General features: G+C 39.7%; 1 protein-coding gene across 4 annotated transcripts in view; it reads right to left on the reverse strand.

Annotated features, from left to right (window-relative positions):
- Positions 1–286: 286 nt before the first annotated feature.
- The window catches only part of Pur-alpha (Purine-rich binding protein-alpha), a 64,660-nt gene continuing 47,352 nt past the window's right edge, over positions 287–17,594 (reverse strand). For all 4 annotated transcript variants that reach the window (XM_065217571.1, XM_065217569.1, XM_065217570.1 and 1 more), the window contains one exon: positions 287–1,817. In XM_065217571.1, the coding sequence (XP_065073643.1) occupies positions 1,721–1,817 (97 nt within the window). In that variant the 3' untranslated portion in view covers positions 287–1,720. The remainder of the gene's footprint in view (positions 1,818–17,594) is intronic.

The raw sequence follows: 17,594 nt of genomic DNA on the forward strand, positions 1-17,594 counted from the left end.
CACAACAAGAAACGGTTATGTGCTCATGTTATTAACGAAAGAGAAAGTCGACGAAGAGAATCGATCAATGTTACTTAGGGCCTAATGCAATGTTCAGCTTGATTTAAGACCAACAAAAAAATTATCGGGTTGTAAGCTACAGTGGCCTAACCCCTTAAATAAGTCCTGACTATTTAGTGGTAGATTGACTAACATGAGACGGACCGAAAAGTTATGGATTACCTGTGCTGCCATGGGAAGGAGAGGGTTAATATTACGAAATTTCGAAGCAAATCAAACGAACGACCCGTTTTGTTTTTCTTTATTGGTTTTGTTGTTTGTAATCACATTTATTAGTATATTTCCTACTAACATTGTAACACCTGAATCAAATAATCAAAACACCTTTTGTTTTTAAGCTGTCGACTTGTTTATTCCTTAATCCATTACAACACTAGTGCATGTTTGTTTTTTTTTTTACCATCTGTTAACCACTTTTCGCTTCTGTATGGGTTTTTGTTTTTCGTCATCCCTTTCTTCTGTATGTGGTATCTGCTGGGACCGTTTGCATTTTAGCCGAACCAATCAATGCTATTAGTCTGTATGGGAATTTTCCAACCCACATGTTCAAATGTAGCTCCCTTCTAAAACGTGTTTAATGGTAGTAGAACGTGATAGTTTGTTCATTAATTCGTCACTGTTCAAAGGTGCTTCTTCAAAGTCGGATTAGCTTCCTCTATAGTTATTGTTTTGAAAAGGGTTTCTCTTGCATCGCCAGCGCGGGAGATATTTACTGAAGAATTTCTGCAAAAACCCGATCTGAATTCTGAATCACAGCTTTCGCCTTTTTTTATAATGGTTTACCATTTGTTGTGGTTTGTTTGTGTTTGTGAGACCTGTTGCTTACCTTTACTTACGAATGAATGCTTACTGCTTACACACATCACATCATCCCCGTGAACACACCGTCGAGAGACCCCTTCGAGGGGACCGCGGCCACGTGGGACATTTATTATTATTATTATAACCCCCTACATTTCGTATTCTATAGATCCCTTTTTTTTTCTTCCTCTCTTTACTCGTGTTTTCTAGTTGTATCTTGCTTTTTTCCATTTTGCTTCTCTCTCTCCTTCTTTCTTTCTAGTATCTTAATCAAAGAATAAAACCGTTTATCTAGATTGATCATTTGATTCGCGAACTCTACAGCGTTATCCTTTTTTTGTTTGTTGAGATTTTCTGCATCAACGTTTTTACTTTTTGTGGTTTTACTTTCCTTCTTTTTTGTTTATTTTAAATCTTAATGATTTTTCTTCTATTTTTGTGTTTTTTTTTCTCTCTTGTTTTTCGTGTTATTTTCAGGAAAAGCGTTTATAAACGGATTAAATAATTTAGATTCCTATATAAAAAATCAAACCGAAAAACTTCATCTCACCTAAAAATATTCTTTTTATTTATTCTTTTTTGTTTGTATCGTTCTCATCTTCATTTTTTTTTTTTTGTATCATCGATAAAGGTAGTCATAGCTTTCATTTTACTCCAATTTGAATACCTAGTTTTGCGAAACGCGTAAATAAAATATCATTAAAAAATAATCACTAAATATTGTCAACAAGGTCTAAACGAAAAAGATATAAGAAATTAAAAAAAAAACTTGTAGATCTGGTCTTCTGGACAGCGCGCATGCAGCTGTCAGCTGTCAGTCAGTTAAGAGAAAAGAACGAAAATAAAAAATAAAACAGATTCAACATTTTTGATCAAAGAAGGCCTCCAACTGACAGCGCTCATCATTCCCAATGTCAACTATCGGGCAGAGTACCATGTTGAAAAAATCGAATGGCCTAAGAGAGAGATATAAATAGAAAACAAACAAAAAGTAATAAGTTATCTTACCGAGTAAACAAGGCACTTAACCTAAAACACAGAATTTATTGAAGCGTCAAAAATAAACAAAAAAAAAAATAAAATCGCCCAGGTGTTTCGTTCTCTGGTCTGCTATTGTGTTGTTGTTTTGCAAGGAAAACTAGTTTATTATTTTCTTCTTTTTTTCAATAAATTTTTCATCTATATATTTGTCGTTTGTTTTACTCTTTTAAATGGCGAACAGATTTCGTGTTTTTTTTCTTCTTCTTGATGTTGAACTACAGTTGTTTTCTGTTTTTTTTTTACGTATAGCGCTACTACTAGAAACGAAAATAGAGTGGAAACCGATCACCCTGTAGCAGACTGACAAAAAATAAACTTTAAGGACAAGATTGATAGAATCCACAAATGGCCGCTATCATGGCTGATTTTACAAGGCAAATCAGCAATTACAACGACCATTTTTGGAGTTTATCAACCTTGTCATCAAAAAACAAAACTGGCGTTGACGTCGCCCCTGCGTATTTGTTTGCGTTATATAGGAAACATTTGACGTTTGTGTGACGTGTTTTGAAACGAACAGCCAACGGAAAAAGATGACTCCTTTGATACCGATTCAATCGTAGTAAACTTGTTTTTTTTGCTGTCGTTAGTTTGCTTCAGATTGCCTTTAGAGATAGAGTGACGGCACGTTGAAATTGAAACAATGGATCACTATTGATAACCTGTCGAACGGGTGAAATGTCATCACTCGCTCTCTCTTTACAGGCATTACATACACAGGGGGCTCCGTCAGAGGAATGACAAGCTAAGGTAAAAACAAAATAAAACAAAAATTACAGGGTGCATGTCGCTAGCTCTCATTTTGTTTGTTTGCTATTATTCGTGTACACGTACGGTTTTAAAAACTGTTTTTTTTTTTTACCGAGCGTTTTGAACGCGCTAATATTTTACTTCGATTTGGAGGAAAACGTAAACAAAACAATAATCAACACATCATCGCCAGGCGATACGAGCGCAGCTCTGCTGGAACAGAACCGATAAAAATTAAAAAACGTTCTACGCACTCGGTTTGCGCTCGGCTGCAGCTGCTTTGTGAGACTTAACTGAACATATCATCTCGATTCGGGAACATTTTGTATCATTATTATATACCTACTATATTTTTTTCATCTTGTTATATTTTTGTATTTTTTCTTCTTTTTTTATTATTTGTCCTCCTATCTGTCGTGTGTTTTTTTTTTGTTGTTGTTCATTATTATATTTATTTATTTTCTTTATCGCTATAATAGACTTGAGAAAAAGACAACATAAGTTAAAATTCTTCACAATATTCATAATAGTGTTTTGTTTGTTTTGTTTGCTGTAATGGTAGCAATAGATAATAATGCAATTAATGATTGATGATAATCTGGTTTCGCGTATTTCCTCCGTTGATTTTTTTTTTTTATATTTTAATTCGCTTACTCTTGTCTATTTTTTTCTGCGTGTTAAAAAAGAACCATCATTTTTGCTTTGCTTCTGTTTGCTGTTTCTGTTTTCTTCAGGTTCCAAATTCATAAAATACCTCACACCGTGTGTCCCAAAACAAAAACAAATTTTCCGTTGTTTGTTTGCTTTTTTTTTCTCATCATAATTTTCTTGAGTGTGTATGTGTGTGTGTGTTTGTCGATTTGCTCCAATTTACATGATCTCTATTTACTTCAAACCCACATTATTTCACCGTGTTTGCATGCGTGTGTATGTGTTGTGTACATCATTCTCCAACTGTGCAGTAAACAATTCTTTTACTTCTAAATCCACTGTTTAAGTAGGTATTCGGTTTTTACTGGATCTGCTTACTCATCTCCCTATCATTTATTCAAACGTTTCATTGAACTTGATTATTTTTGACCAAATATTGAGTTAACTAAACAACACGAACGCGGTCCAAATGTTGGTTTGCTTTGATTCCTCTATTTTTTTTCCATCTAATTCAAGGGATTCCTAAACGGGGTAAACAAGTTACTCGAAAATCATGCTTCTTCTTCGTCTTCTTCTTGTTCTTTTTTTTTTTAATTCTCGTCGTCGTCCATTGGATTTGATCCAAGTAGCTTGCTTTTGCTGTCGCGATTGCTCGGTGGCCTACTATGTTTTTTTTTCTTTCCTTTCAAAATTGATGGTGGCTTGCTGTCTCTGTCAGTGTGTGTGTGTATTTTAGCTCTCCGCTTGGCGGAATAAGGACTCTTTGCTTAGCTCGAAGAACGTTCAATTTCATTGGGTTTCGATTTTGTTTATCATCATATTTATAATAACGCATCGTGTTGATGTGCATGTTTGGAAATGCTTTAGCTGCAATTTTTCCCATTTATTTCGGTTATCACATTTAAAAACGATATTTAGATTTTTTATTTTTCTTTGTAGCTACATGAGTAACGTTGATTTTCCGTTAGCATATAATACGTACGAACACATGGTTTTGATATCTCTTTATGCCGAAGTTTTAATTCCCAGGCGCGATCACGCGCACGTTGGACATATTTCCGAATGAACAAAAAATAGTAGGAAATTAATAAAAACGGTTTATGCTCGTAGTAGCAGTTGATTTCATCCAGGCAGGGTTGGATCCTTTTGAAGGAATAATTATTGTGATTGTGATTGAGTTGTTGAAATAAGCGTTCAAAATGTGTGTGTTATCAAGTAGACGGGCGAGGGGACGTGGCGTGCTGTCAATTTTGCTGCCTGTTTGGTATAACTTAAATCCTAGAATTCTCAATTTTTCTCTCGTTTCTCTGAGTTTCGTGAAATCGTGAAATCGGATGAATTCGGTTTCTTCACGTACCGTAATGATCCGAATACCGGACGGTTCGTTAATCCATCAGCAAAGACATTTAAGCGAAATCCACGGTAGAGGAAGAGAATCTCCTTCCAACAGAACGTTCTTACTACGGGGAATACATAGCATGCAATACACATTCGGATTTTCGTCTGATGATTTGCTCAAAATAGGATCATCAAACAAACTGTAGACAGTCGGAAAACAATCAGACGCTCTATAATATCGATCCGAAAATTTCCATTAAATAACTAGCCTAACTATCCGCCATAACTTGGGCCTGACTAACACGACTCCCTCATCTAGCGCACAGTTTGTCTGATACCTTGTAAACCATGTCCCATTTGGTAATGGAACAAACTCTTTTGTTTATTACAGCGCTCCTAGTGGACGTTTTCGGAAGCTTTTGACAAGAACATTAACTATAACAGTGTATTTTTCAGTTCATAAAACGCTCGTGTTTTGGAGAGCGTAGAAAAAAAATCGGGCACAGTCACCTGGAAAATCCATTGTGGTCCGCGTCCAAGCTGGCTACTTAAAGGGTGATACGGTCAAAATTTGGTCAATATCAACTTGACGTATTTCTTTCAATTTTGCATTTAAAAAACCTGAACACCCCTCATTTTGAAGGTGTGTGTGTGTGTGTAGAATGTTGCTCCTATTTTGATTTTGGAATTCACTCTTCAGTTGTCAAAATGCCGTCCAAGCAAGAAGAGCAGCGTATCAAAATTTTGCTCGCGCATCGCGAAAATTCGAGCTACTCGCACGCAAAGTTGGCAAAATCGCTAAAAGTTGCCAAATCAACCGTTACAAGTGTAATTAAAGTGTTTGGGGAACGTTTGTCGACAGCCAGGAAGTCTGGATCGGGGGAAATCGAAAACCGGAAGCCGCTGAGACGACAAAGAGAGTTGCCGGTAGTTTCAAGCGAAACCCTAACCTCTCTCTCCGAGATGCCGCAAATAAGCTGGGTGTATCGTCTACAACCGTGCATCGAGCCAAAAAACGAGCCGGACTATCGACTTACAAGAAGGTAGTGACTCCAAATCGCAATGATAAACAAAATACGACGGCCAAAGCGCGATCCCGGAGGCTGTACACGACGATGCTGACGAAGTTTGACTGCGTGGTAATGAACGACGAAACCTACGTCAAAGCCGACTACAAGCAGCTTCCGGGACAGGAGTTTTATACGGCAAAAGGAAGGGGAAAGGTAGCAGATGTTTTCAAGCACATGAAACTGTCAAAGTTCGCAAAGAAATATCTGGTTTGGCAAGCCATCTGTACCTGTGGCTTGAAAAGCAGCATTTTCATAGCTTCCGGGACTGTCAACCAAGAAATTTACGTGAAAGAGTGTTTGAATAAACGTCTGCTGCCTTTCCTGAAGAAACACGGTTGTTCCGTACTGTTTTGGCCGGATTTGGCATCTTGCCATTACGGTAAAAAGGCCATGGAGTGGTACGCCGCCAACAACGTGCAGGTGGTTCCCAAGGACAAGAACCCTCCCAACACGCCAGAGCTCCGCCCAATTGAGAAATACTGGGCTATTGTCAAGCGGAACCTAAAGAAGACCAAAAAAACTGCTAAGGGCGAGCAGCAGTTCAAGGCAAACTGGCTTTCTGCGGCGAAGAAGGTGGACAAGGTGGCTGTACAAAATCTGATGGCAGGGGTCAAGCGTAAAGCCCGGCAATTCGGATTTGGAAAAGCGGAAGCCCAACTGAATATTTTTCCTGAATTTTATACTAATTGAACTTGAAAAAGAAATTTAATTTGATTTTTTAAATAAACGATTTCACCGATTTACACGCGTTTTCCCTTGACCAAATTTTGACCGTATCACCCTTTAGTGTTGAATTTTCCAAGAAACACCGTATGACGCGTGCTCAAAACGTACAGGGAAACCTTGACGACGAATCGGAAGCCTCAAAGTAAACGCCAAAGTGGAGCTGCCAACCGTCAGCTCCATGGAAAGGTCGTAAGGTCCATCAGAAGCAACCCAGGTATGTCCGATCGCGATTTGAGTAAAAAGTATGATGCCGCCCGTAGTACAGTGCAGCGAATTCAAGCTGCTGACCAAGTCCGGTGGGTGCATACTTATGGATGATGAAACCATTGTAAAGGCCGACTTCGGACAGCTTCCAGAACCAAAATTTCACAAGCCGAAGGCTCCAGGAGGTGTCCCTGGCAGATTCAAATTTGTTTTTGTAGATAAATTCGCTCGCAAATATATTATCTGGCAAGGAATTTGCAGCTACCGCAAGAAGACAAAGGTTTTCGTCACTGAGAAAATGATGAACTCGGAGATTTACCAAACCGAATGTCTCCAGAAGCGAATTCTGCCCCAGTCACACGATGGTCCGGTGACATTTTGGCCGGATCTAGCGAGTTGTCACTACAGCCAGGAAGAACAACAATGCTCAATTGTCCCCAATTCAGGCCCATTGAAAACTACTGGGCAATTATGAAGAGGAAACTGAAGGCAAAAGGTACAGTCATCAAAACGGCAGCTCTGATGAAAAATTGGTGGGATAAAACCTCCTAAAACAGTGGACGACACCGTTGTGTGCTGCTTGATGGGTCATATTAAGGGAAAAGTTCAGGAAATTCCTTCGAAACCACGACGAATAATTCGTTTCGGCGTCTGCTTATTAGTTGACTTATACATTTTATGAATAATCAGCAATAGAAATTTGCCAAAAGTTATAAGGATATTTCTATTCTCGCAGGGTGAGGAAATATTATCCGTGTTTTTTCTCTCAGAGTTTAGCTCGAATTTGACAGATACTGAAATGAGCACACCTCTACCAATTGAGACCTTGATACATGATAAACAAACGCTTGTAGTTTCGTTTGAATCGGTTCACGTGTATTGCCGTAATGAAGTCCAGTCCACTACGAAGTGCGGTAATTAAGCTTTACAAACAAGGAATTCATCCAGCACGTATTGCAAAAATATTGCAAATGCCTTCGCAAACCGTTCGGGATGCTATAAAACGGTACCATGAACTCGGAAACTTGGAGGACCGTTCAGGAAGAGGCAGAAAAAGAAGTACGAGGACCCCTCAGAACCGAAACATACTTCGTCTTAGGATTAATCGAGATTCTGGACGGTCTATCCGAACAATGGCGGAATCATTGAAAATCGACCCAAAGTCAGTACCAACTATTCTACGCAAGTATTTAGGATTGCATTCCTACAAATTTTCGAAGAACCATTACCTAAATAACAGGATGAACAGGAATCGGTACCGAAAATTCAAGATTTTATTGAAGGATTTCGGTAATGGACGGCATCGCACGACTTTATTCACCGATGAGACGATTTTCACTGTTGAACAATACCACAACCACCCACACGATCGCCAGCTAATGCCAAAAGGTTCTTCTAGCCGTACGAATGTTTCCAGATCACATCATCCAGCTTCGGTGATGGTTTGGGCGGGAATTACGGCTTCCGGTAAAACTCCCTTGTCTACCAGAAGCTGCTGACGGACACAGTTGCAACATAGAGGTAACTCTAAGACCAGACGGTCTCGAAGAAACGTGCTCAACTTTTTGGCTCAGCTCTGGTACTATCTTCGGTCCCAAGCTAATCGATTCACCCTTCGAAACATAGGAAAATTCACTAACCCCTCATGCTATCTGTCAAACTTTCATAGCGAATCAAAACAAACATTGTGTAGTGCTAGAATTTTGACTAGAATGGGGTTTGTTATTCGATTTGCTTGGGACCAATAGGCTAGTCAAGTAGTGAGCCAATTTAAAATCGTTAGTTTCGTATTGATTGTTGGTTGCACCTTGGGCACGTACGCATTTCGGTAACAACGATTGGACATTTCAACAGGATTGGGCACCATCGCATGAAGCGAAAAAGACGCTGGAACTTTGTAGTAAACTTTTTCCTAGATATTTGAAAAAAGATGAATGGCATTCAAACTCTCCTGATTTAAATCCAATGGACTATTCCGTTTGATCTATTATTGAGTCCAGAGCCTGTACTAAGTCACACATATCTTTAGATCATCTGAAAGCAAGTCTGGGATGCAATATCTGTGGAGGAACTAACGTCTATCGTCGATAATTTCCTCAAGAGGTTGAAGGCGTGTGTACGAGTCAAAGGAGCACATTTTGGGAAATTGTTGTGAATGTCATAAACTATGTTGGTGTACCTACATTTCCCATAAATATTTTGTAATTTAATACACAAGCAATAAAGTTACGACTAAATCATTAAACACGGATTCATGGAAATTAAGTATGAAAAGGTTATTAAAGGGCAAGAAGCAACGAACTCGCCAAGTGAACGTAACAAGCTGCCTTAATGTTATGAAGTATAAGCGTATAAGTCCAAATCGTAAACGGTTCGCTTGACGGGGACCGACATGAACTAGTCCGGTTTGTGGCGAATGTTGTGGGATTTTACGATATTCCGTATTTGGTTTCCAGGCCGTTTGATATAATCCGGACACTGTCTCGGATACTGTGAAACTTTATTCAGGAAATTCAAGTTTCTGTCTTCATACATGGCGGGAGAATTGTGGCACTTGTAGTTGTACGTGTTCGACAGCCTACGAGCTCTTATAAGGAAACATGGTATTTATCGATATCACTTTACTATTCAAGCAAATTCACGAAATCCACTAAAGTAAATAGAACATCAACCAAAATCTGGAAAAACACAAAACCGACCTGGGTCCGATTCCAGTCGGCGCCACCGGCATTTTCTATGGAATTAAATCTCTGATCACGCCTTTCTTCGGAAGGGAAGTAGGTCCCCGGTCCTTAAGTTGATGGATCGATAGCTAGGGTCCAGGTGTGGGAGCTGCCTCCCTGGCGTCGGTAGCATTGGTACTCAGTACGGAAAACAAGAATTCCGTGACCCTTATTAGGGGTGTCACTTCACGGTGAATACGAAGTTACGTGACAATTTTTCACTAACGGTGATGTGATTCCCATTTCATTTGCCCGGGAATCCCTTCACCGTGAATGACAACTTGTCATTTCACTTAGATTTCACCGTGAAGTGATACCCATATTAAGGTCCCGCTTCGTGGTAAATCCGGAATTACATTTCAATAACGTATCTACTTTATATGAATTTAACTAGATTACGAATACAGGATAACTCTAAAAAACTGCTCACGTTTAAAGAAGTAAAACTCTTCTTAGAGTTTTATAATTCACATTAAAGGGGTAATCAACTCTGCACACACAGTGGCACACTATTCGAAACATAGCATGGCACACTATTCGGCTCTTAAGAGCAACCGTACTAGTCGTTGCAATTTGCAGCACTATTTTGCTTGCGCTCAGCGTTTCCATTTTGGCTTTAGTCCTCTCCACACCGATCGTTGCTATCAGAGTCATAATTTAAGTTACCGTTTTTCGCACCGGCCGGGACGAAATACTTGAGATCTACAGTTTTACGTGGTGCTTGCAAACATCTCATAAAAATCGAACATGGATCATTTTCTGGAATTGTTCTCTGATTCAAGTGACGAGGGTCTGGATTTAATGAGCCATGTTTTGATTTAGGCCCATGCCATTGCGGAAATCGAAGATACGGGTAGACAAAATAGAAGAATAGAAAACAAAACAAACATTTGACGTTTTTCAAAATAGCAACCTTCTGATGCGTTCGAGGATGCGTTGCTACCATAGAGGTAACTCTAAGACCACTGGGTCCCGAAGAAAATCATTATTATTTTTGGCTCACTCAGTACCAGAACAACGGTCCCAAGCAGTCCCAAGCTATTTCACTCACCCCTGCATGTTCTGCATGAATCCACACACCCCTGATGTTATCTGTCAAACTTTCATAGCGAATCAAAACAAACATAGTGTAGTAATAGAATTTCAACTAGAATAGGGTACGTTAATCGTTTGCTTGGGACCAATAGGCTACTAAAAGGTGAGCCAATTTAAAATCGTTAGTTTCGTATTGATTGTTGTTGCTACGGTGTTGCTAAATTTGTGAACTCACTACTTCCCGAGGTGCAGATTGCTATTTCCCACAACTGAATAACAACCCCCGGTACGCAAGTAGCGTTATGGTAGAGGTTGGTAAATGTGCCTTATTTACTCACTGGTACGGTTGCTCTCAGGACACACGTAGACAAGTAGGATACAAACAATCTATCTATCTAAAGATATAAAAATGAATTTCTGTCTGTCTGACCCTTATAGACTCGGAAACTACTGAACCGATCGGCGTGAAAATTTGTATGCAGAGGTTTTTGGGGCAGGGAAAGGTTTTTATGATGGTTCGAGACCCCTCCCCTCTCTGTAAGGGGGTTGGGGGTGGGGGCTCCCATGCAAATGACACAGTAATTTCTGCATAGCTCGAGAACTAATCAAGCAAATGGAACCAAATTTGACATGTGGTGGTTTTTTAATCGACGCATAAACTCAAGCTAATATTGAATCCCGAGCCAGACCGGACACACTCAGCTAGTATAATATAAAACGGCATCACTGCCAAGGATCGTCCGGGAGGAAAACTTTCTCGCTTTCCCCTACGTTTTCTTCAGGTATCCCTGCCAGTCATTAGTTTCAATTGGTATGGACTGCGATGGAAAATCCACAGGACTTTATAGGGATGTCCATACAAGCAGGCTTGCAATTGCTCATTACAGCTAAAATGCTAGTTTTCGTAATTATGAAACCATGGGATACTAAAATGATAATTTTTATTTGTAAGAAGCAAGAAGAGGTGGTAAAGTTTGTGTATGGCATATAACATTTATCAATGTTGCTTTCAGGAGGTCACAACTAGCTATTTTATGATCGCTGATTGCTCGCTCATTGCGTTGCTCATCGTTATAGCTAATTGCTATTGTGACCCCTCTGAAAGCTAAATTGACAGGTTTTATGTGTCATACACACACTTTACTTTACCTTCCTTTCTTGCATCTTGTAAATAAGAATTATCATTGAAATATCTCATAGCTTCATACATCCGAAAAATAGCATTTTACCTGTAATGAGCATGAGGGATGTCGATACGTATTAATCCCAAATATTCCATCAGATCTGGACCGATGTACGATTGCCTTAGCGAAAGAGTATAGGATTTATAGGAACAGATTAATGCAAACAGGAATGCAATTACATTCTATGCCGTGAGTACACCGCATCATCAACGGACCCGGTACGATGGGTGGCCTGCCAATCAGTCAACTATAATAAGGCCTTGCTCAATCTCGAAATTTTGATTTACGGCAAAGGAGGTTCCGGTGGGGTCAGTAGGTCCCGCATGACGACACTAAGTAATTTGCTGTTCAGCAAGATCCCATGGGCGTGCAGATGAACATCAGCAACCACCACAGGGTACTGCCTGCAGTTGAACTGCACATGCGAAGCTTCTGGATCGCGCTCCACTTCACGAGTATGACAGATATGAAGTGGGAGGACATTTGATGGTTTTCACTGGCTTTTGATTGGTGGCCATTGGGTTTGATTGGTGGTACATTGTGGAAAGTTTCACCACTGCAAAGGATCGTGAACTTTGTAGGCTTCAACGTGGTTATTGGGTGGTGGTAAGAGACACCATAATCAGCGATACGATAGTTTTGGGTGATGTCTTCGATGTCACGTACTTCTAAGTCGATCAGAACTGTTTCGAGGATGTTGTTTCTAGGGCGGGATTGAACTTTCGCCCGTTCGAGTTCTGGGTTTGATTTTGCGGGGAGCATTTTACTGGCAGCTGGTGAACATTTCGTTCACCACCAATCAGGCTACACCTTCGCTTCTGCACAGGTTTCTTGTGGACGGTATAGGTTGAATTGCTTCCAATTCCTCTTCCACTGCCCACTCCACTCTATAGTCGCTATATTTATAGTCTGGTGGATAGAATTTCGATCTATCAAAAAGTGGAACTAATTCAATATATTGTAGACCAAAAATTGAAAACTACTATCTATCAACTCTTATAAACATTTCCTCGCCAACCGAACGCAAATTACCAGCATCATCGGATAGGGGAAACTTGCCCCAAACCAAAGATGGTGTTAGTTTGCGTAGGCGAGCCTTGAGTCACGAGAAAAAGGTTTCCGAAGTTTTGTTCGTAATAACTGATGAGCTCTTTTCTGTTGTTGGTCGTGATTTGCTCGATTGGTTCCGCTATGTCACATAGCTGTCAAAGTTCAATAGGTTCCCGAGATTCTATCCGCCAGACTATGTATATAGCGACTATACTTCAAGGCCCAAGCGCAATGACAGCGGAAGCGGAACGGCAGCGGCAGCGGAAAAGCCCGATCAGAGTAAAGCCTACTTGTCGGATTGAAAACAAGTTAGAATCAAATCGAATTCGGTTAGGCAGCTTGATGTCATTTGTGACAACTGTCAAACTTTCCGTTTCCGTTCCGCTTCAGCCCACATTGCGTTTGGGCCTTCACTCTCGTTCTAATGAGAAAAAAACTCAATGTTTGCCATGAACTAGGGCCATGAATTAGAGAAATTGAACATGTAAACACAATCACAAAAGTCTATCTTTAGGGTTGTCAAACTCAGTGGATATTGACACCTTGGCCTACTTTGGAACGATCGGCACAACGCTTGGCACAGCTTTCGGCTTTGCTAAATCTTTTGGCACAGATTAAGGTGTACAGAGTTGAATACCCCTTGTTCACATTAATTATTCTAATTTTAAGTCTCACAGGTTTTTCCAAATTTCCCTGAATCAAGCTAAGAGTGAATAGAATCACAGTAGCCATTGGTTGTCAGGATAAGTGAATTTGTTTACATCAAAGCTTCACCGGAGCTAGTACGCCATGATTCGATCTTGCACGCTCGAAACGAAAATTCCGCTCGTGGCAGTTTTCGATCAAATTCCTGGGCAGGAATTTTATACCCCGGTTGACCGAAAGAGTGCCCCGGAAGAATGTAAAATCAAAAAGAAGTTGAAATTCCCCAAAAAGTTTCTTATCTGGTAAGCAATCTGCAGTTGTGGGCTGAAAATCTAAATTTTCGTTACTTCTGGGAACCAGCAAATTTACCAGGAGGAATGCCTATGGAAGAAAATACTGCCTTTTCTGAAGCAGCATGAGGTGGATTGCCTATTCCAGCCGGACTTGGCAAGCTGCCACTACTCAAATTCCACCAAAAAGTGGTACAGCGAAAATGGTGTCACAGTGGTCAATTGTGAAGCACATACTGAAGAAAAAGGGTGGAACTGCAATTAGAAATTTTATTAAAGGTTGGTTGGTTGTCTTTATTGAGGAGATTTTCAGTCAGACGCTAGTTCATCTCCGCCAGATTAATTAAAGGCCCAGTAAATCTCCGGGGCATCTGTAGAGTTATCAACCTAACGACAAGTTAGGTTAACTTCACGAGTAAGACCATAGACCTGGAAATAGATCCAAAACAACTCTGTTTCTAGTCCAGGAAAGTTTAAAATCCAGACGACTAAAATGGTCGGTCTCAACAGAAAAGTCCAGAAGAGAGCTACACACCAAATTTTATTTTCATCTTTCAGTAAAATGCGTTGCTGACCCATTAAATCAGCTGTTTTTGCTGGAAACTAGTAAATCAGGGACTGTCAAAAAGACTTGCGATTTTTCTCATTAGCTGGACGACCGCTTACAGATAAAATTCTGCAAAAAACGTAGTGTTCATAATTCCTGAATTCTGATTGAAGAAGTTTACTATTTTTCGTAATAATAACGGTAAGACAGGGGGATACTTTGAAGAAAATATTATCTTCTATTAGGTTGTCTTTTATTCTAGATTATTCCGGTTATTCCAGCTATCTTCTGTCAAAACATATTTGCTGGAAAACCAGCAAAATTTACTTTGCTGGAAGGATTGCTTGTTTTGCTAGGCCTATTCTGCGCGGCGTGTGAGGTGAGGTGACAGTGAAGTGATGGTGAAGTGACAATTGTCACCTCGGGTGAGGTGACTTTCCGTGCAAATCAAATGGAGAGTCACCACACCCGAGGTGACAATTGTCACTTCACTAGTGACAGTGAGTCACCTTACCTCACACGCCGCGCAGAATAGGCCTATGCAACTCGGCAAAATACAGCTAAAATGGGTGTGTAGAACAAGATTTCAAGAAAATTCAGTGATAAAGTCCCCAAAACTGTTCTGGATCTGATTTTAATGTTGAATACGCCTAATACATTGTACAAATATGCTCGGCAAGCTCATTAAACAAGCTCCTGAAGATTCCCGAAACTGAATGCCTGTAATCGAGACTCTACGTACCCTCCATCAAAACTCATCAGAACATTGAAAGCCTCGCCATACAAACGATTTTAGCTACAGATCAGCTTCTACGGCATATACAGGAAAATAATAGCTGCATTAGCCCATATTTGCCTGTCAAAGCAGTTCTGCATTTGAAATTGTTAGTTGGCTGTGCTATCTGTAAATTTCACCAAAGGTAACGACAAAACGTCCAGCCCTGAAGCCCTTCTGCATGTGTTTTTTAAGTCATCCGAATTAACTCAGGATGTTTCGTAAGCCCAACCGACTGAACATGCCCCCCTGAATCTGAACCTGAACGTCACCAAAAGTTGTCTGGTCTTGCAGTCGAAATTTAAATACAAGAGCTTCCCCTGGATCTATACTTACCCTGTGAACCAGATTTTCGCAACAGATGTCGCTAGTAAAACAAAGCTATGGCGATTTATTTTGAAGAAATCCGAGAAAAAAAATTGATTTTCACAAAATTAGAATCATTTTTGAAAAAAAATAATTCGGTACACTTAAAAGATTTAATTTTCCCCGGCCTACAAAATATTTTCCTCTGATTTTGCTTCTAATATTGTCGGTCAAGTTGGACATCGGAAAAACCCAAACGCGACAAACGATTTTACTCTCATTCTGTACGTTAAACATAGCGTCGGACATAGTGCGCTGTATAGCGCATCATTGTGTGAATTGGCAATTATCCACGGCCCATACAAATGTTAAAAATTGTGTATGGACAATCGTCTACGCATTAGGAGGGGGACAAGAATCCCAAAAAAAAACTGCCTACATAGTTAATGACGTAGTGGGCAAACAGAGAAAATCCCAAACAGCCTGCACGAACTGACAGCAACACATCCAATGACACTTTCTAGCCGAAACGTCTCACCAGCATCGATAACACACGGCATCAACAAAATTAAACCAGAGCGCGCTATGCGCCCGATCAAAATTCGATGTTTTAAGTAACCAACCCGCATCTTCCATGCACGGAAAGTCAATCGATTGTAACGACAAATATTCAACAATTTTTTCCTAAAGTGTTAATAATCACTTTTCAACCGGAAACAAAACAATCAAACAGGATTTTGCGTTCTATTTCAAACATTTTAAAATCAACAAATAACAACTGGAAACAGCGACACCGCGAAACGACAACGGGTGTCACTTGTTGGATTGTCACGCACACGTTTTAATCCTATAGCAGCTTCTTCCAGCAATCAAAACAAAAAACTAAGGTTCAATATTGTCTTAAAAAGAGGGAGGGGGGGGGGGGGTGCTTTGCATTTCACATTAAACAAAAGCTAACTTTGTTTGCCTTTTGTTTTGTTTTAAAGAAAAAGGTTTCATATTGTTTTCTTGTTTAAGATCACAGCTGTTGGTCCCGATCTCCATGCACGTTTTTTTTTTTGTGTTACCTCTAGGAGGCTTTCTTCCATTATTTTCGCTCGGGCGACCAGTATTTCAGTTTGTTTCTTGCTTCAATTAGCTTTCTTCTACTTCATCATCAATGCCAAGCATGATTCTCGAAACGCAATTACTACTTATACATCGATTCGTTTGCGATTTAATTATTATTTTTTGAATATACGAGAGAAACTTAAACGAAAAAAAAAAAACGATTCAATAAAAACAACTTACTGTCGATTAAATGGGACATCTTTTTGATCTAAACTTTTTCATTCTCCTTTGACCTCATATCCATATGAGGGTACGGTTTTACTCAACGCTAGAAATATAATTTAAAAATTTTGATTCATCAAGATCTCCTCTCTCTCTCTACAATCTTCGCAGTTTAAATACTTTTTCATCCTCACCGCTTCATCACCTTCTTCCTTTCTATTTTTTCCACTTGTTTTGTGTGTAACATTTAACAGTAATATATATTGACTTTGTCATCATTTACTTGTTCTCTTCGCTATTCCCGTAGCTTCTGGGCTTGGATGTTGTTGCTGTTGCTCAAAAAGAGGGACTTTTTAACTCTAGTTCTATGTTTTTCTCCACACTGCCTCTATTTTGTAATGTTCATCATCATCATCGTCGTCATTCTCTTCTCTCTGGTACGCGTGTGTTTCTGTGTATTTGTGTATGTGTGTGTTTGTGTGTTTATCTATGCTGTGAGTGGCTTGCAGTTACATCATTTATCTGTTACTATGTTTGTCTACTATTTTCGTTTTTCTTTTATATCATTCTATCTTTTTTTGTTGTTGTTGTTGTTTTTTGGAAATTGTTTTTGCTTTGTTCTTTTTCTCGCTTTTTCATTGTTTGTAACTTCGGCGCCAGCTAAGAATTCGGCTACGTTCAATTTCACTGCTCGTGTTCTTGCTTTGCTTGGTATTATTTAGCACTGATTTCGGATAGAATTTTGCGGGAAGCGATACCTGTGCAGAGCTGATGCATGTCGTGTTTGGGATTGAAGATTCCTTTGGCTAAAAATCGGGTAGGTGAGAAACCTTGGGGCCTCAGATAGCCTAGTCAGTAAAGGTACGGTATTATCAAGCCGAATGAATTAGGTTCGATTCCCGGTCCGGTCTAGTGATTTTTTGAGTTGAACCATTTCTTGGTTTCCCAGGGCATAGAGAGCATCATTGTGATTGCCACGAAATATACAAATTCATGCATTGGTTGGCATAGAAAGCTCTCAATTAATAGCTGTGGAAGTGCTTCAACGAACACTAAGTTGAGAGCATGCACAAGCTTGTATAAGCCCGACTCAGCTGATGACTAAAGTACTCAATTGGTCATAGTA

The sequence above is a fragment of the Ochlerotatus camptorhynchus genome, unplaced genomic scaffold, assembly GCF_037179485.1.
Source record: "Ochlerotatus camptorhynchus isolate MF236.1 unplaced genomic scaffold, CSIRO-AGI_Acam_v1.1 ptg000077l, whole genome shotgun sequence".
Lineage (NCBI taxonomy): Eukaryota > Metazoa > Arthropoda > Insecta > Diptera > Culicidae > Ochlerotatus > Ochlerotatus camptorhynchus.